General features: G+C 40.3%; 1 protein-coding gene across 1 annotated transcript in view; it reads left to right on the top strand.

Annotated features, from left to right (window-relative positions):
* armt1 (acidic residue methyltransferase 1) overlaps positions 1-25,523 on the top strand; it is a 30,293-nt gene that overhangs the window by 514 nt on the left and 4,256 nt on the right. Inside the window, exons 2-3 of the mRNA XM_033026146.1 lie at positions 11,171-11,276; positions 24,341-24,582. Of these exons, the coding sequence (XP_032882037.1) occupies positions 11,171-11,276; positions 24,341-24,582 (348 nt within the window). The remainder of the gene's footprint in view (positions 1-11,170; positions 11,277-24,340; positions 24,583-25,523) is intronic.

The following is a 25,523-nucleotide window of genomic DNA, read 5'->3' on the forward strand; positions in this document are numbered from 1 at the left end:
GACCCATCTTCCTCCAGCACTTTGTGTCTATCTTCGGTCTACACCAGCATCTACAGTTATACACATCCCCCGAGATGAAGTCTGAAGAAGGGTCTCGACCCGAAACGTCACCCTTCTCCAGAGATGCTGCCTGACACATTGAGGTCCTCCAGTACTTTGTGTCTATCCCCAGAAATGCTGCCTGACCATTTGAGTTACTCCAGCACTTTGTGTGTGTGTGTATTTTTTTTTGTAAATCAGCATCTGCAGTACCTTGTTTCTGCAATTTTGGACCCAGTTGCTAATGTGCCTGAGATTTCTTGTGACTTAACCTTGCGAATCTTGTGAGACTTTGTCAAAAGCATTACTGAAGTCCATGTACACTACATCCACTGCATGACTTATTCATTTTTCTTTTTCCGCTATGTGGTGTTAATAGTATACAATCTACCATTTATATTTATGTTGACCTTTAATGTCATAAAAATTGGTACCACGAGAAAGTCAAAAGTGATTGTATTACTTATCATGTTTCCTGTGATAATTAAGTTACAAATGGGCAGGAATGTTCTCTCCCTTCGCTCTTGAAATGATTGCTACTTTTGTTTACTGAATGTTAGTAATGATTAAATCAGTAAGAATAAATGAATGTATTTTGTTCATTGTTAACTTTTCAGCAGGGTTGTTTTTGGTGCCAACTGTGTTGAAGTGATCTCTTTAAAACATCTATGGTTTAAAAAAAAAGGAATATAGGATGAAGAAATTATTTTCCAAGAAAGTAGTTGGTGAAATTCTTGGAAAGTTTCCATCATAATGGGAGGTAGAGTTGGATATGGTTCTGTTTTTGAGTTAAAAGAAGAAACTTGTGACCTTCATCCTTTTACTCTGTGAGATTATGTTTCCAAAGTGTACTCTCATCTTTCAGGCTAAATCACAAATACAACTTTTTATTGGCACTCCTGAATTTAGATTTTGTGTTGAAATAGATACTCTACTAGCATAGGTAGGACAGAGCAAAAATATACTTTTCAATAATTGTATTGGACACCGGCCCGGAGCAGTGGTGGCCCAGGCTTACAGCCAGTGCGGAGAAGAAGCGCTAACTCCACTGCTCCGGGCCAGTGTCCTGTCAGTCCAAAAGCTAGTTTTGAATGTTCTTGATCAATCTAACAAGAGTAGTGAATATATTCCAATAGAAAAAGCATTATTAAAAATGATGGTTAGAATTTTTGTGTCCAGGGCCTTCGGTTAACTCGGCGGGACAGGCAGTGTTGAGCTGGAGTTGGCACTTCTTCTCTGTGCTGGCTGTAAGCATAGGCCGCCACAGCTCCGGGCTGATGTCCCGTCAGTCCAGGGTCACCCCGGACATCACTGGCCGCCCCCGGACAGGGTTGGGACACTCGGGAGGGGACGGTCCAGTAGCAATTCAACAGCGCTTGCAGTGCCGGAGACCCCGGTTCGATCCTGACTACGGATAAAACGCAGGTCTGTATACATGCAGCAGCACACTTGGCGAGAATGTTTATCGCGTGTGACCTTTGACAAATCCCACGATTCCTTGCGTTTTTCGGAATTCCTTGCGTTTTTCTCGCTTATTTTTTTTAAAGCATTCAAGAGAAATCCCTATAATTACACCTTGCTGAACTGTTGCCTTTGCTCATCATCTATCACAAATGGCACCTCCAATTAATGTGGAACTTCTTTAATTCTAATCTGAAAAGCTTACATTTCTGCAATGGTAACATCTCAATCTGAGGAGGCATGAATGATGCCAACTGAGATTCATGCCTTCACATTCCACAATAGACAATAGGTGCAGGAGTAGGCCGTTCGAGCCAGCACCACCATTCAATGTGATCATAGCTGATCATCCACAATCAGTATCCTGTTCCTGCCTTCTCCCCATATCCCCTGACTGGGCTATTTTTATGAGTCCTATCAAGCTCTCTCGTGAAAGTATCCAGAGAACGGGCCTCCACCGCCCTCTGAGGCAGAGAATTCCACAGACTCACAACTCTCTGTGTGAAAAAGTGTTTCCTCATCTCCGTACTAAATGCCTTATCCCTTATTCTTAAACTGGTTCTGGACTCCCCCAACATCGGGAACATGTTTTCTGCCTCTACTGTGTCCAAACCCTTAATAATCTTATATGTTTCAATAAGATTCCCTCTCATCCTAAATTCCAGAATATACAAGCCCAGCCGCTCCATTCTCTCAGCATATGACAGTGCCGCCATCCCGGGAATTAACCTTGTGAACCTACTCTGCACTCCTTCAATAGCAAGAATGTCCTTTATCAAATTAAGGGACCAAAACTGCACACATACTCCAGGCGTGGTCTCACTAGGTCCTTGTACAACTGCAGAAGGACCTCTTTGCTCCTATACTCAACTCCTCTTGTTTTGAAGGCCAATATGCCATTCGCTTTCTTCACTGCCTGCTGTACCTGCATGCTTACTTTCATTGACTGATGAACAAGGACCCCCCCCCCCCCAAATCCCATTGTACTTCCCCTTTTCTCAACTTGACACCATTTAGATCATAATCTGCCTTCCTGTTTTTGCTACCAAAGTGGATAACCTCACATTTATCCCCATTAAACTGCATCTGCCCACTCACCCAACCTGTCCAAGTCACCCTGAATTCTCATAGCATCCTCCTCACAGTTCACACTGCCACCAAGCTTTGTGTCATCTGCAAATTTGCTAATGTTACTTTGAATCCCTTCACCTAAATCATTGATGTATATTGTAAATAGCTGTGGTCCCAGCACCAAGCCTTGCAGTACCCCACTAGTCACTGCCTGCCATTCTGAAAGGGACCCGTTAATCCCTACTCTTTGTTTCCTGTTTGCCTACTAATTTTATATCCATGTCAGCATTCCTAACCTCCTATGTGGGACCTTATCAAATGCTTTCTGACAGTCCAGGTACACGACATCCACTGGCTCCCCCTTGTCAATTTTCCTTGTTACATCCTCAAAACATTCCAGAAGATTAGTCAAGCATGATTTCCCCCTCATAAATCCATGCTGACTTGGACCAGTCCTGTTACTGCTATCTAAATGTGCCGTTATTTCATCTTTTATGATTGGCTCCAGCATCTTCCCCACCACCGATGTCAGGTGAACTGGTCTATAATTCCCTGTTTTCTCTCTCCCACCTTTTTTAAAAAGTGGGATAACATTAGCTACCCTCCAATCCACAGGAACTGATCCTGAATCTATAGAACATTGAAAAATGAACACCAATATGTCCACGATTTCTAGAGCCACTTCCTGGGATGCAGACCATCAGGCCCTGGGGATTTATCAGCCTTTAGTCCCATCAGTCATCACCTTTTCATGTCTAATGTGGATTTCCTTCAGTTCCTCCGCTACCCCAGATCCTCTGGCCACTAGTACATCAGGAAGATTGTTTGTGTCCTCCTTGGTGAAGACGGATCCAAAGTTCCTGTTCAACTCATCAGCTATTTCCTGTTCCCCCTAATAAATTCACCTTTTTCAGTCTTTGGTCTTAACTAATTTTTTCTCTTCACATACCTAAAGAAGCTTTCACTATCCTCCTTTATATTCTTGGCTAGCTTACCTTTGTACCTCATCTTTTCTCCCCGTATTGCCTTTTTAGTTATTTTCTGTTGCTCTGTACCAGTACCTGATTTTCCCAGTCTACCTGCATGTTGAAATCTCCCATAACATCCGTAGCATTACATTTATGATATGCCAATTTTAACTTGCACCCTATATCCAGGCTACTGTTTGGGGGCCTGTAGATGTCCCATTAGGGTCTTTTCATCCTTACAATTCCTTAGTTCTATCCATATTCACTCCACATCTCCTGTTCCAATGTCACCCCTTGCAAGGGACTGAATTTCATCCCTTGCCAACAGAGCTACCCCACCCCATCTGCCCACCTGTCTGTCTTTTCGATAGGTATACCCTTGAATATTCAGTTCCCAGCCCTGGCCCTCTTGCAGCCATGTCTCTGTAATTCCCTCAACATCATATAGTTGCCAATTTCTAATTGAGCCTCAAGCTCATCCACTTTATTTCTTATACTTCGTGTATTCATATACAACACTTTGACTTCGGTATTCACCTCCCCTCTCACACCGCTCACAATTGGCCTTGACCTTACTCTCTTATTCCTTCTCGAACTTTCCTGCATTCTTAAATACAGGAAATAATAACAACCTGTATTCTTAAATACAAGTCTTGCATATACAAAAAATAACAATATTGTCCTGTAAAAAAACATTTTTGAAAGTTCATTGACCTGAAACTATCTTATTGGTGCAAGGGCCTAAGCTATTCAGATTTTGTAAATAATTTGACTGCAAGTGGCTTAATTCTGGATTTGGTGATGTTACAGTATTAGGTGGTTGGGGTGTTATGGCCTGGGCATGTTGAAGGCAAATCGTCAAATCGCTTTTATTTCTATAGCACATTTAAAAAACAGCTCCCGTTGACCAAAGTGCTTTACATTGGTGGAGATACTAATGTTATACAGCAATGGTTCATAGATTAAGTACATACATACATATAGCCCTCCCTCAGGCCGTCAAGAAAGGCTTGAGAGTAAAGATGAGTTTTTAGTCTCGACTTAATAGAGTCGATGGAGGGGGCAGTTCTGATGGGAAGAGGAATGCTGTTCCACAGTCTCGGAGCTGCAACCACAAAGGCGCGGTCGCCCCTGAGCTTATGCTTAAACCACGGGATGTTCAGTAACCCCAAGTCGGACGATCTGAGGGACCTGGAGGTTGTGTGTGTAAGCAGACTTTTGATGTAGGTGGGGGCAAGCCCGTTAAGGGCTTAGTAAACATAAAGAAGGATCTTGAAATTTATTCGGAACCGCACAGGGAGCCAGTGGAGAGAGGCCAGAATCGGGGTGATGTGGTCCCTTTTTCGGGTGCCCGTCAGGAGTCTTGCTGCGGGGTTTTGGACCAGTTGCAGGCGGGACAGGGAAGATTGGCTGATGCCAGTGTAAAGGGAGTTGCAGTAATCGAGGTGGGAGGAGATAAATGTGTGGATGATCTTTTCGAGGTCATCAAACTGGAGGAATTGTTTTATTTTAGCAATCGTCCGAAGCTGGAAGAAGCTAGCTTTTATCACGGCATTGACTTGTTTGCCAAATTTCAATGCTGAGTCAAATATCACGCCAAGGTTTCTGACGTGAGTTTTGAGTAATGGGGTAAGGCTTCCAAGGTTGCCTGCCAACGTTTTGATTGAGTCCGAGGGGCCGAGAAGGATGACCTCAGACTTACTCTCGTTTAGTTGGAGGAAGTTCTGGGCCATCCAAAACTTTATATCCTCGAGGCAGTGGATAAGGTTAAGTAGATTTGATTGTTTTTTGGGCTTCAGGGGGAGATAGAGTTGTGTATCGTCTGCATAGCAATGGAAGGAAATGCCGTGCCTTTGAATGACTTTGCCTAAGGGGAGCATATACAGGGAGTAGAGAATACGTCCAAGGATGGAACCGTGTGGAACCCCACAGCAGAGGCTAGCTGGGGAGGAGAAAGAGTTGCCTATGTTAGTAGAGAAACTCCTATCTTTGAGGTAGGAGATGAACCAGCTCGGGGCAGTGCCATCAATACCAACCTCGTACTGGAGACGGTCAATTACCGTACTGGAGACGGTAAAATCTGAGGTAGACAAAAATGCTGGAGAAACTCAGCGGGTGAGGGAGCATCGATGAAACGAAGGAATAGGTGACGTTTCGGGTCGAGAAAATCTGACAAAGTGCACTTTAACAGCATGTGTTTTTATCTATTACAAATCTCAAATTGGGGAGTACAGAGGCAAATAAATAAATGATGGGTCTTTGTCCCAAACATTATGGAGGGCACTAACTGTCTATGTACACGTCAATGTAAGCTAACATACAGGTTGTTGTGAGGCAAATGAAACATTTACGCTACTCGTAATTTACTTAAACTTTATTTAAGCTTTAAGCAACTCATTTCCGTAATACATAACTTCAAAGCATCTGGAAAATATCGCTGATTCCGCAGGCCTCGCCGACCCGAGACCCCGCACATGCGCACACTCTGGAAAGACCCCGCATATGCTCACACTCTGAAAAGGCCCCGCACATGCACACACATCATTCTCCCCTCCTATTTATAAGTTGAGACGATCAGGAGGTTTAATATGTCTTGATGACCATCGCAGCACTGGAGCGTCAGGAGATAATGGTGTTTCAATAGCTGGTGGTACATATATTGCTTGGTCATCAACTTCACTCGTATTGTTATTTACATTTTCAATTTTAGAATTACTTATAGAAGTTTTCATAGGGGATGATGGGAGTGTTGAAGGAAGTTCTCGATTAATATTATCAAGAAGTGATGGAGAAGACGGACATGGTGCAAGGTCACGAAGTGAGTTGACTGACGTCCATCCTGATACTTGATAGTTGCATTAGAAGGATTAACATCAGTCAGTTCAACCATCAACAAAAGACTCATTCTTATTTGATCAGACATACCGACGATCAACACAGGCCCAGGGCTAGTCAACCATGATGGCAGAGAAGTACCACTAGAAGAACGCCGTTTGAAGTTAAAGAACCGCTCATGCGGTGCAGTATTGGTAGCAGTTGACAGTAGAGATCTGATGGAGTGTAATGCATCTGGTAGAACACACTCCCACTGCTGATCTGGTATGTCATTTGACTTTAAGGCCAGTTTCACTGCTTTCCAAATGATTCCGTTATACCTCTCAATCTGACCATTTCCAATAGGATGTTATGGTATTGTTTTACTTGTTGCAATTCCTCTATTAGAAAGGTAGTCTTTTAAATCTTTTGACATGAATGAGGTGCCCCTATCAGAATGTATGTAACTTGGAAATCCACAGAATGAAAACAGTTGATCTAAACATTTGATAACCGTAGCAGCTGACATATTTGGACAAGGAAAGACAAATGGAAACCTTGAATATTCATCAACTATGCTAAGTATATAAACATTTCGAGAGGAGGATGGTAAAGGACCTTTGAAGTCAATACTCAAACGTTCCATAGGTTGAGTAGCTTTGATCAATCTTCCTTCTTCAGGACGGAAGAACCTTGATTTTAATTCAGCACAGATTCTATATGAAGCACACGTCATCTTCACATCTTCTGTAGAGAAAGATACTTTTTTGGAACGAACATAGTGTAACAAACGAGTGACTCCAGCATGACAGAGCCCATTGTGAAGATCAGTGAGTGTAGAAGAAAGAACAGAGGCACAAACTGCTCGAGTTAATGTATCCGGAGCAACATTATCCTTACCAGGGCGGTACTCAATTGAATAACTATATGCAGATAATTCAATCCTCCATTCGTGAATTTTACTGTTTTTCATCTTCGTTCGTTTCCGATTATCCAGCATAAAAGCTACTGAATGCTGATCTGTTATCAAAGTGAAGCGCTGGCAAGCAAGGAAATGACTCAATTTTCTCACTGCTTCAATAATTGCTGGAGCTTCCTTTTCGACGGGTGGGTAGTGCAATTCACTACCTTGGAGAGTACGAGACATGAAAGCCACTGGTCGTCGTCCTTGATTTAATGTTGCTGATACTGTTAAATCAGAGGCATCACATTCAACAACAAATGTAATGTTGCAGATTCTAATTGTTTCTTTAAAGAAGTAAAGGCACCAATTGCCGTAGAGTCAAGGGGGAAAGATTTTGCTCTCATCAGAGGTTGAATTTTGTCAGAAAGATTTGGTATCAATTTAGCATAATATGCAAACATACCAAGAACCATTCGTAGAGAGTTTAATATAGCTGGAACAGGTATCTCTTGGAGTGGGCGGAGTCTTTCTGGATCAGGCTTGATTAAATCATTTCCAACCCAATAACCAAGAATATTAATTGATGACACTGATGTTATTGACTTTGCCTCATTTAATGTTAGATTTTTAGAATGTACAACTTCTAAAAACCGTTGTACATTTTCGTCATGTTCAGCTTGGTCTTTCTCTGCAATAGTTATATTATCAAGATAAGGGAAAGTATCTTTAAGGTTTTCTTGTTCAACAAGTTTGTCCATCCCTCTCTGAAAAACAGCCACACCATTAGTTACACCAAAAGGAACTGCAATAGCGGTATAATTTCCCATTTGCTTCAAACGCAGTGCATTTCTTCTCTGATTCTTTCAAAGGAATTTGGTAGTAAGCACTTTTTAGGTCAAAAGTAGAGAATATCTTATACTTAGCTAATGTATTGATAATCTCTTCTATACGAGGTAATGGATATGCATCAAGCTCCGTGAACTGGTTTATAGTTTGAGAGTAATCAATGCAGAGTCTCTTTCTTTGTCTCTCCAAGGGGTCCTTAACCACGACAACTTGTGCCCTCCAAAGGGAAGAGCTGGGTTCTATGATACCTTCTCGTAAAAGATTAGTTACTTCTGTGTCGATAAAGTTTCTGTCATCTTTACTAAAATGTCTTGATTTTGTAGCATTTGGCTTGCACTTAGGGGATAAATTAGTGAATAATGAAGGACATTCAACAGATGCAGCAGAAAAAACACACAATACTGGTGGCTTTGACAATACAAGATCAGGCATAGTTCCTTCATACATTATTTGAAGTGATCTGTGCTGTTTCTGAAAATCCTGACCTAGAATCGCAACACAAATTTTTCAAAATACCAAGACATACAGATTTATAACTAGTTTTGTTCAGAATAAAGTCTACAATACAAGATCCAATAATTTGAGTATTGACAGTTGTCAGAGCCATCGCATCGAGATTTCTCTATTTGAAGAAATTATAGTTAGAGACACAACTTGTTCACTTATAAAACTTTCTGAACTGCCAAAATCAAGTAGTACATTAAGTGTATGGCCATTGATGGATACCGTTGTAGCTGCATGAGACAAGCTCTGAGGAAATGCAGCTGTAATTGCACATAAAGAAGGCATATACATGGCAGCAGTCACACCTTTAGTAGTTGCTTTGGACTTGCATACTCTAGAATAATGTCCCTTCTTGCCACAACTATTACAAGTTGCCTCTCGAGCAGGACATATCTCTCTATTATGAATATTACCCCTGCAAAAGTAACACTTCCTTTTTGAATAAGTATATGCTGCAGCAAGGGCACATTTATCAGTAGAAATTGTTTCAGCTTGCTCCATATTAGTACTTGGGTGAGATTCTTTTGTAGTACAGGGTAGTTGCATCAGAATACACATTAGATGAGCCATAAGCATCTGAATTTTTCTGAGCCAAGTCAAATGAGTAAGCTTGATTGTAAGCCGACTGTAGATCCAAGGTTTTGTTTTCTAATAGTCTCTGTCGTATAATAGGCGATGCCAAACCAACCAACTGCTTTGAAGGCACAGTCTTTACTAAATCTTTGAAGTTCTTGTAAAAATTCATCAAGTGACTCACCAGATTTTTGTTTCCGAGTAGCAAGGAGGTGTCGAGCAAATATTACATTGGGTGTCTTAACGAAGAGTCTGCTTAGTACATCAATAACAGAATCATAAGTTGTACATTCCTCTACGTAATCATATACATCATAAGAGACAGAGCTTATTAATGTCCTCAATCTGCCTGGTGCACCGTCGCCACACTCATCAAAGTTATTTAGTGTACGAAGCCAGTGCTTCCATTCCTTTGCAGCAGTAGGTGAATTGGGATCCAGATCCAAGCATTGTGGTTTCAATCTTTTCTCCATCTCGATGTCACACTGCTTAACTTCTCAGATTGAGTTGCTTAAATTGTTGTGAGACAAATGAAACTTTTACGCTACTCGTAATTTACTTCAACTTTATTTAAGCTTTAAGCAACTCATTTCCGTAATATATAACTTCAAAGCATCTGGAAAATGTCGCTGATTCCACAGGCCTCGCCGACCCGAGACCCCGCACATGCACTGGAAAGGCCCCGCACATGCGCACACTTCACAGGTGAAGCAAGCTATTAGGAAATTATAATCTTAATCTTTAGTACAATCAGGAAATGCAACTAAAACATTTAGAGTACTGTAAATATACTAAGTGGTTTTAGAAAGTCCAGTGAAATGAAATTGTAGAGAAATTAATGGAAATATTGTTTAACATGATGACAAATGCTAGTGTTGGGGAATGGAATTGTTCCTAGTTCAGGCCACTACCTCCTAATAGTCATAGTGATACAGCGTGGAAACAGCCCTTTGGCCCAACTTGGCCACACCGGCCAACATGTCCCAGCTACACTAGTCCCACCTGCCAGCATTTGGTCCATATCCCTCCAAACCTGACCTATCCATGTACCTGTCTAGCTGCTTATTAAATGTTGGGGTAGTTCCTGCCTCAACTACCTCCTCTGCCATGCATCCACCACCCTTTGTGTGAAAATGTATATGATATCCCATTAACTCTCTGAGTGATATTGCTATTACTGAAATAGGAGCAACAATCTGCTGGAGGAACTCGGGCAGCATCTGTCTAGGGAATGGACAGTTGATATATTGGGACGGGGTCCTTTATTTTATCTGGTCTGAAAGAATAGAGGGGAGATAGCCAGCAGAAAGATGTGAGAAAGAGGGGTGGTGTAACTGGCAAGCAATAAGTGAATCCAGATGAGGAGGGGCGAATGACTGATGCTGAAGAAAGGTTGGAAATAGCAACAGAACTACAGCACCTGAAGTCCCACACCACCAGGTTCAGGAACAGCTATTATCCGACCACTGTCAAATTTCTGAACCAACCTGCACAACCCTAAATCAACTTTAGCAATGGAATACCATGGACCATCTCTTGCAGTACCATGGACTTGTTTACTGGTTGTGCATCTGCGTTAATGTCTTGCTTTTTTTTTGCGCTGTCTTTCTTTTCATTGTCCTGTAAATTGTATGTGTAATTTATGAGTCTATGTGCCCATGATGCTGCTGCAAGCAAGCTTTTCATTGTACCTATACCTCACTCTCCTCATGTATGTGACAATAAACTCAACTTAACTCTAGTGATACTTTAATTAACTTTAGTATGCAGTGATTAATGATACATCGCATCAATAGATTCCACACCTGCTGTTTACTATCACACAGTGATCCCTTCATCCCCGAGTGCCACCTGATTTGCCAGTAAAGTAACATGCATGTTAAGATTTCAGGAGGCTTTCTCTGCAAATCTTATCCTGCACTAAATTATATTACTTTTATATTACTTTTTTTTTTAAATTCCTGCTAATGTACAATCCTTTTCTTTTCAGGTCTTTTGCATACTTAACCATTACAGAAAGGTTGCCACATATAGTGGCTAAGGCCGTTGATACATTACATCGACATACGGATACATTCTTCGCGCAATATGGACAGGTGAGTTTAAAGTGGCAGATGTGGAGTTTGAACTGTAACTTAAATAGTTCTGATCTAATTTTGGGAAGAGTTCAAAACAAATTTGCCAGAATGACAGCAGGGCTAAGGGACTACGGTTATGTGGATCAATTAGAGAAACTGCAATTATTCTCCTAGAAGAAGGAGAAACGAGCAAAGGAAGGGCGACTGCAGAGAAATGTTATTGAGGTGAGCAACATTATGAAGCTTTTTCTTATATAGAGAGGTACAAACTGTTTCTGTTGGAATGTGAATTAGTAACCAGAGGAAAAATAGTGAAATAATTTGCATGAAATCCAGGGTGAAGATTGGAAATTTATTTAGCAGCAATTTGTTATGGTCTAGCAAGCATTGCTTAGTAAAGTGGAAGATTTGATTTTGAAATTTACTTTTAAGAAATGTACTGCAGCAGAGAAAATGAAAGTAGAATTAATTGAATAACTTTCAGACAACATGGTGCTGAAGAAAAGAATGACTTCCTCTTGAGATTGTATGATCTTTCAGATTATATACATAGACAATAGGTGCACGAGTAGGCCATTCGGCCCTTCAAGCCAGCACCGCCATTCAATGTGATCATGGCTGATCATCCACAATCAGTACCCCGTTTCTGCCTTCTCCCCATACCCCTCGATTCCGCTAGCCCTAAGAGCTCTATGTAACTCTCCTTTGAATGCATCCTGTGCATTTGGCCTCCACTGCCTTCTGAGGCAGAGAATTCCACAAATTCACAACTCTGTGTGAAAAGGTTTTTCATCATCTCGGTTCTAAATGGCCTATCCCTTATTTTTAAACTATGGCCCCTGGACTCCCCAATATCAGGAACATGTTTCCTGCATCTAGCGTGCCCAATCCCATAATAATTTTATATGTTTCTATAAGATCATAGAAACATAGAAACATAGAAAATAGGTGCAGGAGTAGGACATTCGGCCCTTCGAGCCTGCACTGCCATTCAATATGATCATGGCTGATCATCCAACTCAGTATCCTGTACCTGCCTTCTCTCCATACCCCCTGATCCCTTTAGCCACAAGGGCCACATCTAACTCCCTCTTAAATATAGCCAACGAACTGGCCTCAACTACCTTCTGTGGCAGAGAATTCCAGAGATTCACCACTCTGTGTGAAAAATGTTTTCCTCATCTCGGTCCTAAAAAATTTCCCCCTTATCCTTAAACTGTGACCCCTTGTTCTGGACTTCCCCAACATCGGAAACAATCTTCCTGCATCTAGCCTGTCCAACCCCTTAAGAATTTTGTAAGTTTCTATAAGATCCCCCCTCAATCTTCTAAATTCTAGCGAGTACAAACCGAGTCTATCCAGTCTTTCTTCATATGAAAGTCCTGACATCCCAGGAATCAGTCTGGTGAACCTTCTCTGTAATCCCTCTATGGCAAGAATGTATTTCCTCAGATTAGGAGACCAAAACTGTACGCAATACTCCAGGTGTGGTCTCACCAAGACCCTGTACAACTGCAGTAGAACCTCCTCTTCACAGTTCACACTGCCACCCAGCTTGGTGTCATCTTCAAATTTGCTAATGTTACTTTATAATTCCTTCATCTAAATCATGAATGTATATTGTAAATAGCTGCAGTTCCAACACCGAGCCTTGCGGCACCACACTAGTCACTGTCTGCCATTCTGAAAGAGATCTGTTAATCACTACTCTCTGTTTCCTGTCTGCCAAACAATTTTCTATCCATGTCAGATTGTGACGCTTTCAGATGAACTTGTTGAGTTTAACTCGTTTATAAGATTACATAAAGAGATTACATTGCATTAACAGGCTATGTGTCCATGTTGATATTTCCATCCTACTCTAAAGACTTATACCTTTCCCCCTAAAGTAAGCAACAAAAGGTTGTAACATCCTTTAATGTATCTGAACGTTTCAAGCACCTTGCAGGAATTTTCAAGCAGAATTTAACCAGACTTTCATAGGAGTGTCAAAAAAAAAAGAAGATGTACTCAAAGGAGTTGGAGATATCAGAACAATCAAAACAAAGCTTGGCCTGAGTAGATTTAAGAAGTACAGTGCATTCAGAAAGTATTCAGGCCCCTTCACTTTTTCCACATTTTGCTACGTAACAGCCTTATTTTAAAATTGATTAAATTCATTTTTTTATTCAATCTACAAAATACCCCAGAATGAAGAAGCAAAAACAGGTGTTTAGAAATTTTTGCAAAGTAATTAAAAATAAATAACTGAAATATCACATTTACATAAATATTCAGACCCTTTGCTATGACTCAAAATTGAGCTTAGGTTCATCCTGTTTCCATTGATTACCCTTGAGATGTTTTTACAACTTGATTGGAGTCCACCAGTGGTAAATTAAATTGATTGGACAAGATTTGGAAAGGCACACACTTGTCTATATAAGGTCTCACAGTTGACAGTGCATGTCAGAGCAAAAACCAAGTCATGAAGACAAAGGAATTGTCTGTAGACCTCCGAGACAGGATTGTGTTGAGACACAGATCTGAGGAAGGGTATAAAACAATTTCTGCAGCATTGTAGGTCCTGAAGAACACAGTGGGCTCCGTCATTCTTAAATGGAAGAACTTCAAATGGAACCACCAGGACTCTTCATAGAACTGGCCGCCCGGCCAAACTGAGCAATCAGGGAGAAGGGCCTTGGTCAAGGAGGTGACCAAGAACCCGATGGTCACTCTGACAGAGCTCCAGTTCCTTTGTGGAGATGGGAGAACCTTCCAGAAGGACAACTATATCTGCAGCACTCCACTAATCAGGAGACAGCCCGCTTGGAGTTTGCCAAAAGGCACTTAAAGGACTCTCAGATCATGAGAAGCACGATTCTCTGGTCTGATGAAACCAAGATTGAACTCTGGCCTGAATGCCAAGCGTCACATCTGGAGGAAACCAGGCACCGCTCATCACCTGGCCAATACCATACCTACGGTGAAGCATGGTGGTGGCAGCATCATGCTGTGGGGATGTTTTTCAGCGGCAGCAACTGGGAGACTAGTAAAGATGGAGGGAAAGAAGAATGGAGCAAAGTACAGAGAGAACCTGCTCCAGAGTGTTCTGGACCTCAGACTGGGGCAGAGGTTCACCTTCCAACAGGATAACGACCCTAAGCACACAGCCAAGACAATGCATGAGTGGCTTTGTTACAAGTCTGTGAATTTCCTTGAGTGGCCCAGCCAGAAACCGGACATGTATCCGATCGAACATCTCTGGAGGGATCTGAAACTAGCTGTGCATCGACGCTCCCCATCCAACCTGACAGAGCTTGCGAGGATCTGCAGAGAAGAATGGGAGAAATTACCCAAATACAATCGTGCCAAGCTGGTAGCGTCATACCCAAGAAAACTTGAGGTTGTAATCGCTGTCAAAGGTGCCTCAACAAAGTACTGAGTCAAGGGTCTGAATACTTATGTAAAGATATTTCAGTTATTTCTTTTTTAATTACTTTGCAAACATTTCTAAACACTTGTTTTTGCTTTTTATTATGGGGCATTGTGTGTAGATTGATGATTACAATTTAAAAAAAATCCATTTTAGAATAAAGCTGTAACGTAACAAAATGTGGAAAAAGTGACGGGGTCTGAATACTTTCTAAATGCACTATATCTTAAAGACAAAGAAAGGATGACGTATTTTGGATCTTGCCAGTTGTTATAACCACCAAAGATGGAGCAATGCAGGAATGTTCAGTGGTTTGAATTCAAATCATGAAAACATACAATGATTAAAAGCGTAGAGGAGATTACAGAGATTGAAAGGGGAAAATTGTGGAAGGGTTTGAAAGCAATAACGAAAATGTTGGTCGAGATATTTCTGGAGAGCTGTGTTTTGAAAATGTATATTTATGTGACAATGCTCAATCAGAGTTATTACACAGGTACAAAAATCATAAAAAGTCTGAAATATTCACCTGATCCTAAGGGGATTGAAATTCATGAGGAAGGGAAAGATGCTAATAATGTATAACATAGTCAAGTTGAAAAAGAACGTATGAAATAAGAACGAAGTAGGCTGCTCAGCCATTTGAGTCTGTTCAGTGAAATCATTGGCTGATCATTGGCTAACTGCCAGCGCCGTAGGTGGCCGCTATTTGTATACATTGTGTATGCAAGCAAAGAATTTCATTGCCTAGTCACATGTGACAATAAAGTATTCCTATTCCATTGTTTATGTTCTACCTCAAACACCATTTTCATCTCTCCTCGTCTCCTTATCCATTAATTACTCATGTCCAGCATTAGTTACTCCCATGTCTAAGGCAGCTTTGCTTGTAATCAATGATTGAAACTTTCAAGTAGTTTACTCCAACTATTTACTACCTTTGGAGTGTAGAAAATTCTTCTAATTTCAGTCCTAAGTGGACACATTGTGACCTCTAATTCCAGATTCTATAAGCCTGAGGAATCATGCTCCCCATTTCTATCATATAAAAAGGCCCTCTATGAATTTTGTATATTTTAATGAGAAATGTATTCTTCTAAATTCCAGCGAATAGAGGTTTAGCCTAATAAATTTGATCTTGTGACAGACCTGACATTGCAATCTGCTTTGCTGCATTTAATTGATAACAAGTATATCTTTTTTTAAGGTAAGGACTAAAATTGAACATAATATTCCAGGTGTGGCCTCGCCAAAGCCCTTCATACAATAATTGTATTAAGATACTTTTGCTCTTGTACTCAAACTTCTTTCAATAAAAGAAAGGAGGGGGCAGTACAGTGGCGCAGCAGTAGAGTTGCTGCCTTACAAGACCTGGGTTCAATCTTGATTATGGGTGCTCTCTGTACAAAGTTTGTACATTCTCGCTGTGACTGCGTGGGTTTTCTGCGGGTGCTTCAGTTTCCTCCAAAGACGTACAGTTTGTAGGTTAATTGCCTTTGGGAAAATTGTAAATTGTCAAGTGCGTAGGATAGTGTTAGTGATTGCTGGTCAGCCTGGAGTCATTGGGCTGAAGGGCCTGTTACCATGCTGTATCTCTAAAGTCTAAAGCCAAAATGCTATTTGCTTTCCACATTGTCCCCGTACCTACATATTAACTTTCAGTGAATGGTGTACAAAAGCATGAAGGTCTCTTTGAACAACAGCATTTCCCAGATTTACCGTTTAAAAAAAACACTTAACATTTCCGATTTTTCAGCCAATGTGGATAATCTTACATTTTCCCCCTTTTCATCCTGGTTGCCCACTCACCCAGCTTATGTATATTCCCTTGAAGTCTTGTTAAACTACACCACTTCTCAAAATCCCACTTAGTTTTGTGCCATTCGGAAACTTGGAATTGTTGCATTTAGTCTCCTCAACCAAATTGTTGATGTAGATTGTGAATAATAATATTCTTGTATTAATCCTTGTGGTATCCTCTAGTCATGGGTTCCCAGCTAAAGAAAGATCCATTTATTCCTACTTTTTGCTTTTGGTTCATTAACTGTCTTTCCATGCTATTTTATTATCCCCAATGTCGTGTGTGCTGTTCCTATTGAAAACCTGAAAATCGAAATACATGTTCTTAGTTGTTCTGCAGGTCACATTCCGATACGTTAGCCAAGCATGATTTTCCTTTCATAAATCAACGCTGACTCTATTCAATTTTATTATTATTTTCAGTGTGTTATTACATCTGGCATTTTCCCTTCTATTGATGTTAGGTTAATATATCAGTAGTTACCTATTTTTGTCCCTCCTCTTTTATAGTACAGTCGCATTTGCTATCCTCCAATCCACAGGAACAATTCCAGAATGAATAGAATTTGGAAAGATTATAACCACTTCACCCACTATCTCTGAAGCCATCTCTTTCAAAACTCTGTGATGTAGGTCATTGCAAGTTATTAGCTTTTAGTCTCACCAACTTCTCTTAAGCTTTTTTAAGAACTAAGACTTTTTTCAGTTCACTCTTGTTGTAACCTTGGTTTCATCTATTTCTGGCAGATATTTTATATCTTCTTTCATGAAGAAAGTCATAAAACATTGAACGTGTCTGCCATTGTCAGATTTAAATCGGGGGGGTTTGAATTGGACAATGGCAGAAAAATTCAATGTTTTATAACATTTTTCAACCACAGGGAGGCTGTGGTGAATCCAGTTTTCTCCCACTTGTCATGCCTGGTGATTACCAATTGTTCTAATATTTATCACACGTTTGCTTTTATATTTAATTTCCTCTTTTATTCATTTCTTGTGTATCCTTTCTTAAATACTAAGAGAGTCCCAATTTGCAAACTTGCTCCTTTTTTATGAGCAGCATTATGCCATTTTCTTAATACCATCTCTAATTTCTCCTGAAATTCATGATTGGAGCTTTAATGGAATGTGTATTTGTTACAATTGATACTTCTTAGTTGCTTGTCAATCTCTGACAATTGTCATGCCATTTTCTGTAGTTTTAGTGGTCCTGGGGTCTACTGCATGGAAGCAGGTCCTTCAGCCCAACTTACCCGTGTGAACTAAGATGCCTCATCGAAGCTAGACCTGTTTGCCTGCATTTGGCCCATATCCCTCTAAACCTGTCCTGTATTTGTACTTGTCCAAATATCTTTTAAATGTTGTTATTGTACCTGCAATCCCTTTACAACAAGAATATTAATTAATCCTGTCTCATTACATAGTGCACTGTATAAACACTGCTGTAATTTCTACATGGTGAAACCAAAATGTATAAAAATTGCCTTTATTAAAATCTGACAATGTGCACTTTAACCACATGTGATTTTTTTTCTATTACAAATCTCAAATTGTGGAGTACAGAGGCAAATAAATAAATGATGGGTCTTTGTCCCAAACATTATGGAGGGTGCTGTAGATTACTGATGAATAAGGAGATCGGCCATGAACTCATTAAATGTCAGACTGAAGCAACCAAGTGATTGACTGCTGCTCCCAATTTATATTTTCATATTGTTGGTAATATTTTGATTTGTCTCGTCTACATGTCGATTACATTCCTCCTGATTACTGTAATACTTGAGTTAACTTTATTTTAATTACGTCCTACAACTGTGTGATTATTTGGACTCCTTTGAACAACCCTCTCCAATGTTTTCTTCCCATTGCTCCTTCTTAACTCCACCCAAGCCTTTCAATTTTCTACCATAATCTGTCCAGCTGCGATCTTGTCTAACTACAGTACGAATGTCTTCCCTTGTTAACAGGCTTACTCCATGTCCTTTTCCTTTTGCTTGCCCTTTCTAAATGTGGAATCGCATGGAATATTTAGTTCCCAGATTTGGTCACTTTGTAGCCACATTTCCGTTATGGCAAATAAAGCATACCAATTAATGACTATGTCAATACATCCATGTTCTTACAGATGAGGTGTGCATTTGGACATGTCTCTGAATTTTGCCGTTTAATATTTATCTGTCCTATGACCCTATTTGCTGTTTACCTTTTGTTTCTGGCAATTACTTTTAATATTTTTCAAACAATTTTAATTTTCACTTACATTTTTTCACTCTCATAACAATCCTCTCAAGTACCCATCCTCTTGCCAAGCTGGTTCACACAATCTCTCAGAGCACCACCAAACCCCCTGTGAGGACACTGGTCCTATTACTGTCATGATGTAACATATCTAACCTGTGTAGGTCCCTTCTGTGCCATCTCTCCAGCCATGCATTTATTTGCCCCACTTTCCCATTGCAGTAATCGTGACTGTTGTGGTTCAATGTTCTTAGACATAAACACAAACAATCAGTAATCAAGCAATACAATCTTTATTTCGTCAGGCGGGTGTGGTAGGACTCTTACAGTATGTAGATTACAGACTATACAGAGTTCTAATCCCCACACAAAGGGGCAGTGATTAAGTACATGTATTTATACTCCAATAATCAGCCATTCAGCAACATCTACAGAGCATAGTACAGCCTCTTGCTTCTTAACATTGACAACTTCTTAAGATTGCCATCTTCTTAAGATTGACAGGTTCTAACGAGAGAGGAAGGGTTAGCCATATATGGTTATATGAGGCTATTTTTCTGCAGATCAAGCATCTTGTTTTTTTTACTAATGACACACATTATAAACTTATAGAGCAAGGGTGCGAGCCGAGAGTGTCTGACCATCCTTTTAATGTTTATATTTTAGAGGAGACATTCATGAAGTTGTGCTTGTTATCTCGCTTGTTATTAGAAAAAGGTAGATCAACATCTTGTTAGCTTTGTTAGTGTAATAATAGCAAGGGTTAGAGCTTCTGCTGGCTTTGCAATTAATTAGGAGAAAAGTAATAGCCTGCCTTTAATTTCAGCTGAATTAATTTTTGTAAAGTTTAAATCTTTAAAACTTCCTCAGTGACAATGTGGCATTGGGAGTAAATCTGAGTATGACTTTTAAGATTTTGCTTTTTCAAGTTATTCCCAGCAAAACTGAAATCTGCAGCACCTTATCCCTCTTTCCATCTACCATGTATGTTGTTTATGCTAATATGGACCCTCTCACTCTGACTGCTCTGCTGCCATTGAGTATCATCCTGGATTTGGCACCAGGGAAAAAACATACCATCCTGAAACCAGGCTTACGGCCACATATGCACCTGCCTGACCTAGTTATCAAATCTCTTCATAATATTATTCTCCCACTCTTCCTCTCTTTGGTTCAGCTGACTATAACTGCTGTGCTATAGGGGGGTTGCACGAAAGGTCACTGGGTCATAGGGCTCGACGCACGGAGCCGCTAAATCCAACTGGAAGACATCCGTCACTTCTCCGTCCGTCACATATTTCACACAAAATATGTTATTAATGCTAGAAGCGCGTACTTTCCTACCTGTTAAAAACCGCCAAAATGTTGAATTTTTGCGCTGAAAAAAATTGTGGGAGTCGGGGTAAGTGTGAGAGACATGTACCCAACTTTAGAATTCCAAACGTGAAGCGAAATGAAGGTATAGAGAAGCGAGAACTGAAGGGACTACAGCAGCTAAAGTGCTTGGTAAACATTGAAAATATTGGAAATTATCGCGTTTGTTCACTGCATTTCATCAAGTAAGGCATTATTTGTGTTTTTTCTTGATTCCTTTGGTATCTAAAAATTCTCAGAAGTGATAAATCTGGCTGTAAATATTTCTTCAGATGCGTTTTCATTTTGTATGTAAAAACCCACGAGAACCATAGCGATTTAAAAAAAATTACAGCCAGATTTATCACTTCTGAAACTTTGTAGATGCCAAAGGAATCAAGAAAAAACACAAATAATGCCTTACTGTTGATGAAATGCAGTGAGCAAACGACCAAGCACTCTGTCTGTTGTTGTCCCTTCAGCTCTCGTTTTTATCTACCGTCATTTCTCCTCACTTTTGGAATTCTGAAGTATGCTAAATGTCTCACACGCTTATCCCGATTTGCATAATTATTTACAGCGCAAAAAATGACAATTTCAGTGGGTTTTAACGGGCCCGCTACGCTGGAAACAATGGTAAGTGCCTACCTGCAGTTCATCGCGTGTAATCCATTTGGAGTAGCGTAGCAACAGTACGGGTCATGGGTCGTGACCCGACTGCCGTGAAACCTCCCTATACTCCTCTCCAAAGGAACCATGGCCTTCACCAATACCCAAAAAGGAAATTCTATTAATGAGAAATGAAATGAGTGGATCTGTGAACCACCTTCATGCTGCTCCAGCAGTTTATTCATTCTCTCTCTGTTAGCACGCTCCAGATCTGCTATCCATGATGTCCTCAGCCTCACATATGCGTTTCAGCCTCATCTATGCACCACAGTAAAACTGGAGCTCAAGCTGCAGCAGCTGGAGACAATTTCTGCATATTCAATAGCTTAGATCACTGGAAATGTCCATGACTTGCTCTCTGGGGTATTGAATTCAGTTATTGCATTGAATCACAATGTAAATGATCTTCAGATACAAGGCATCAGGCCTAAAAGAACCTCATTTTCAAGCAGCTATAGGTCAGCTGCCGAAAAGGTTGCTTTGGAAATGATGGAAACACAAGGGAAAAGGTGATACTCACCCTCAACCTTTTCTTTCATATAAAAACAGTTTATTAGTAGTAAGCACAAGGTAGTGATTGTGGGAGATTTCAACTTTCCACACATAGACTGGGAAACACATTCTGTAAATGGGCTGGATGGTTTGGAGTTTGTAAAATGTGTGCAGGATAGTTTTTTGCAGCAATACATAGAGGTACCTACTAGAGGAGGGGCAGTGCTGGACCTCCTGTTAGGAAATGAGACGGGACAGGTGGCGGATGTATGCGTTGGGGAGCACTTCGGGTCCAGTGATCACAATACCATTAGTTTCAATATAATTATGGAGAGGGTCAGAACTGGACCTAGGGTCGAGATTTTTGATTGGAGAAAGACTAACTTTGATGAGATGCGAAATGATTTAAAAGGAGTGAACTGGGACATTTTGTTTTATGGGAAGGATGTAGAAGAGAAATGGAGGACATTTAAAGGGGAAATTTTAAGAGTACAGAATCTTTATGTTCCTGTTCGGTTGAAAGGAAACAGTAAAATTTGGAAAGAGCCCTGGTTTTCAAGGGAAATTGGACATCTTGTTTGGAAAAAGAGGGAGATCTACAATAATTATAGGCAGCATGAAGTAAATGAGGTGCTTGAGGAGTATAAGGAATGGAAAAAGAATCTTAAGAAAGAAATTAGAAAAGCTAAAAGAAGACATGAGGTTGCTTTGGCAAGTAAGGTGAAAGTAAATCCAAAGGGTTTCTACAGCTATATTAATAGCAAAAGGATAACGAGGGATAAAATTGGTCCATTGGAGGGACAGAGTGGACAGCTATCTGCAGAGCCAAAAGTGATGGGGGAGATATTGAACAATTTCTATTCTTCGGTATTCACCAAGGAGAAGGATATTAAATTATGTGAGGCAAGGGAAACTAGTAGAGTAGCTATGGATACTATGAGTTTCAAAGTAAAAGAAGTACTGACACTTTTGAAAAATATAAAAGTGGATAAGTCTCCAGGTCCTGACAGGATATTCCCTAGGACATTGAGGGAAGTTAGTGTAGAAATAGCCGGGGCTATGACAGAAATATTTCAAATGTCATTAGAAACAGGAATAGTCCCCGAGGATTGGCGTACTGCGCATGTTGTTCCATTGTTTAAAAAGGGTTCTAAGAGTAAACCTAGCAATTATAGACCTGTTAGTTTGACTTCAGTGGTGGGCAAATTAATGGAAAAGATACTTAGAGATAATATATATAAGCATCTGGATAAACAGGGTCTGATTAGGAACAGTCAACATGGATTTGTGCCTGGAAGGTCATGTTTGACTAATCTTCTTGAATTTTTTGAAGAGGTTACTAGGGAAATTGACGAGGGTAAAGCAGTGGATGTTGTCTATATGGACTTTAGTAAGGCCTTTGACAAGGTTCCTCATGGAAGGTTGGTTAAGAAGGTTCAACTGTTGGGTATAAATGCAGGAGTAGCAAGATGGATTCAACAGTGGCTGAATGGGAGACGCCAGAGGGTAATGGTGGATGGCTGTTTGTCGGGTTTGAGGCAGGTGACTAGTGGGATGCCTCGGATCTGTGTTGGGTCCTTTGATGTTTGTCATGTACATCAATGATCTGGATGAAGGTGTGGTAAATTGGATTAGTAAGTATGCAGATGATACCAAGATAGGGGGTGTTGTGGAAAATGAAGAGGATTTCCAAAGTCTACAGAGTGATTTAGGCCATTTGGAAGAATGGGCTGAAAGATGGCAGATGGAGTTTAATGCTGATAAATGTGAGGTGCTACACCTTGGCAGGACAAATCAAAATAGGACGTACATGGTAAATGGTAGGGAATTGAAGAATGCAGTTGAACAGAGGGATCTGGGAATAACCGTGCATAGTTCCTTGAAGGTGGAATCTCATATAGATAGGGTGGTAAAGAAAGCTTTTGGTATGCTAGCCTTTATAAATCAGAGCATTGAGTATAGAAGCTGGGATGTAATGTTAAAATTGTACAAGGCATTGGTGAGACCAAATCTGGAGTATGGTGTACAATTTTGGTCGCCCAATTATAGGAAGGATGTCAACAAAATAGAGAGAGTACAGAGGAGATTTACTAGAATGTTGCCTGGGTTTCAACAATTAAGTTACAGAGTAAGGTTGAATAAGTTAGGTCTTTATTCTCTGGAGCGCAGAAGGTTAAGGGGGGACTTGATAGAGGTCTTTAAAATGATGAGAGGGATAGACAGAGTTGATGTGGACAAGCTTTTCCCTTTGAGAATAGGGAAGATTCAAACAAGAGGACATGACTTCAGAATTAAGGGACAGAAGTTTAGGGGTAACATGAGGGGGAACTTCTTTACTCAGAGAGTGGTAGCATTGTGGAATGAGCTTCCAGTGGAAGTGGTGGAGGCAGGTTCGTTGGTATCATTTAAAAATAAATTGGATAGGCATATGGATGAGAAGGGAATGGAGGGTTATGGTATGAGTGCAGGCAGGTGGGACTAAGGGAAAATAATTGTTCGGCACGGACTTGTAGGGCCGAGATGGCCTGTTTCCGTGCTGTAATTGTTATATGGTTATATTTACTAATAGAAACATATAAATACAGAATGTTCATTAACATTCCCATTACAAGCAATGTTGTCCCATTGCTTTACAAATCTATGTTGATTGAGTCCCGTGCCATTGCAAGGTACAGGTTAAGCAGTCTCGCAGAAATTGTGGCATCTGGCAGTGGTGCATAACATAATTAGTTATGATCATCGATGAACATGTAGTTATGCTTGTACATATGATTTGTACATTGAAAAATGTGTCTGTCAGAAGTAGTCAGTGAAGCATTGCTATTACATTAGAGACTTGTTCTTGCCTCTTTGCCAGATGAAAGCCAGAGGTTGCACTAATGCACCAATTTAGTTTGGTAATTATGGAAATAGCCACTGTGAATATGTCATTAGGTATATGACTGATGCCAGCCAAACATCAACTGGGCTAAGGGAAAATAATGCATGGAAGGGTCTAGGCCAATTTCGGAAATAATTTCTTGCAGATCTAGCTGCAGAAAACTTTCACATGCAGAGAATAGCATGCTGTGAACTGTGAATGTAAGATCTGATGCTGTGATTTTTTTTTTTTCAGGAAGGTGTTGAGGCAGAAAAAACAGCCATTGGTCTCCTGTCCAAGTTAAGAAATGAGCTGCAAACTGACAAGCCAGTACTACCTCTTACAGATGGATTTCCAGATGCTGCCCAGTGGAATAAATATCTAGAACAACAACAGGCTCGACTGGGCTCTGAGGAAAACACCAGTTGGTTTAAAGCACCCTGGTTGTATGTGGAGTGTTACATGTACCGTAGGATCCATGAAGCATTGTTGCTCAAGTGGGTGAAGCAATTAATTAATTACAAAAATGAAACAAAATCTCATTGGATGATACATTTGTATTGAACTAAATTGTGAGCAGACTATAGATTTAGTTGAATGAACTTGTCATAGAGTTGTACAGTGCAGAAACAAGCCCATCTACACTGAACCCATTTGCCCACATTAGTTCTGTATAATTCTGTGCCTTGCCTATTTTAGCATTTGTCCAAATGCCTCCTAACAGTGGTAGGAAGGAACTGCAGATGCTCGTTTAAACTGAAGATAGACACAAAAGAAGGGTCGGGCCCCAAGCATCACCCATTCCTTCTCTATCTATCAGTGGTAATTGCATCTGATTACAGCTCCTCCTCTGACTGATCTTTCTAGATATCAACTGTTCTTTGCATTTGTGTAAAAGACATTCCAATAATCCCTCTTTAAAACTCCTTCATCTTAAACCCACGTGCTCTTGTTTTCGATACCCTATTGGGGATGTATATGGTGAATTTGCAAAAATCTTTCGTAATTTTATTTACGTGTTTCTTTTTACTGTTTTAATTTTGACGCTGCGTGTGTGTGTATTCTTCTCCTACCTGCACATAATAACATTACCTGTATTACATTTCATCTATCATTGCTTTGTGTATTATATAATCTTCCCTATGACCCCAGGATGTCCTGTTCCATCTACTTGTATATGCTTCCTGTTGTGTGGCAGTGGCAAATCTTCATAAAATCCTTGATAATTGCTTATTTGAAAGGAAGTTTGGGATGTCCCAAGGATGTGATAGGTACTAAATGAATCTGGCTCTTTGTGATCAATGCAACAAAACATCCTCTAAATCAGAAGGCTCACTGTTAAAATCCTTTTTATGACCTTTTTTTACAACATCATCTTAAGACTGACAGCGTGAAAATTCTGCATTTCTTATATATTTTGCATCCGCACACACCTTGT

This window comes from Amblyraja radiata, chromosome 8 (genome assembly GCF_010909765.2).
Source record: "Amblyraja radiata isolate CabotCenter1 chromosome 8, sAmbRad1.1.pri, whole genome shotgun sequence".
Classification (NCBI taxonomy): Eukaryota; Metazoa; Chordata; class Chondrichthyes; order Rajiformes; family Rajidae; genus Amblyraja; species Amblyraja radiata.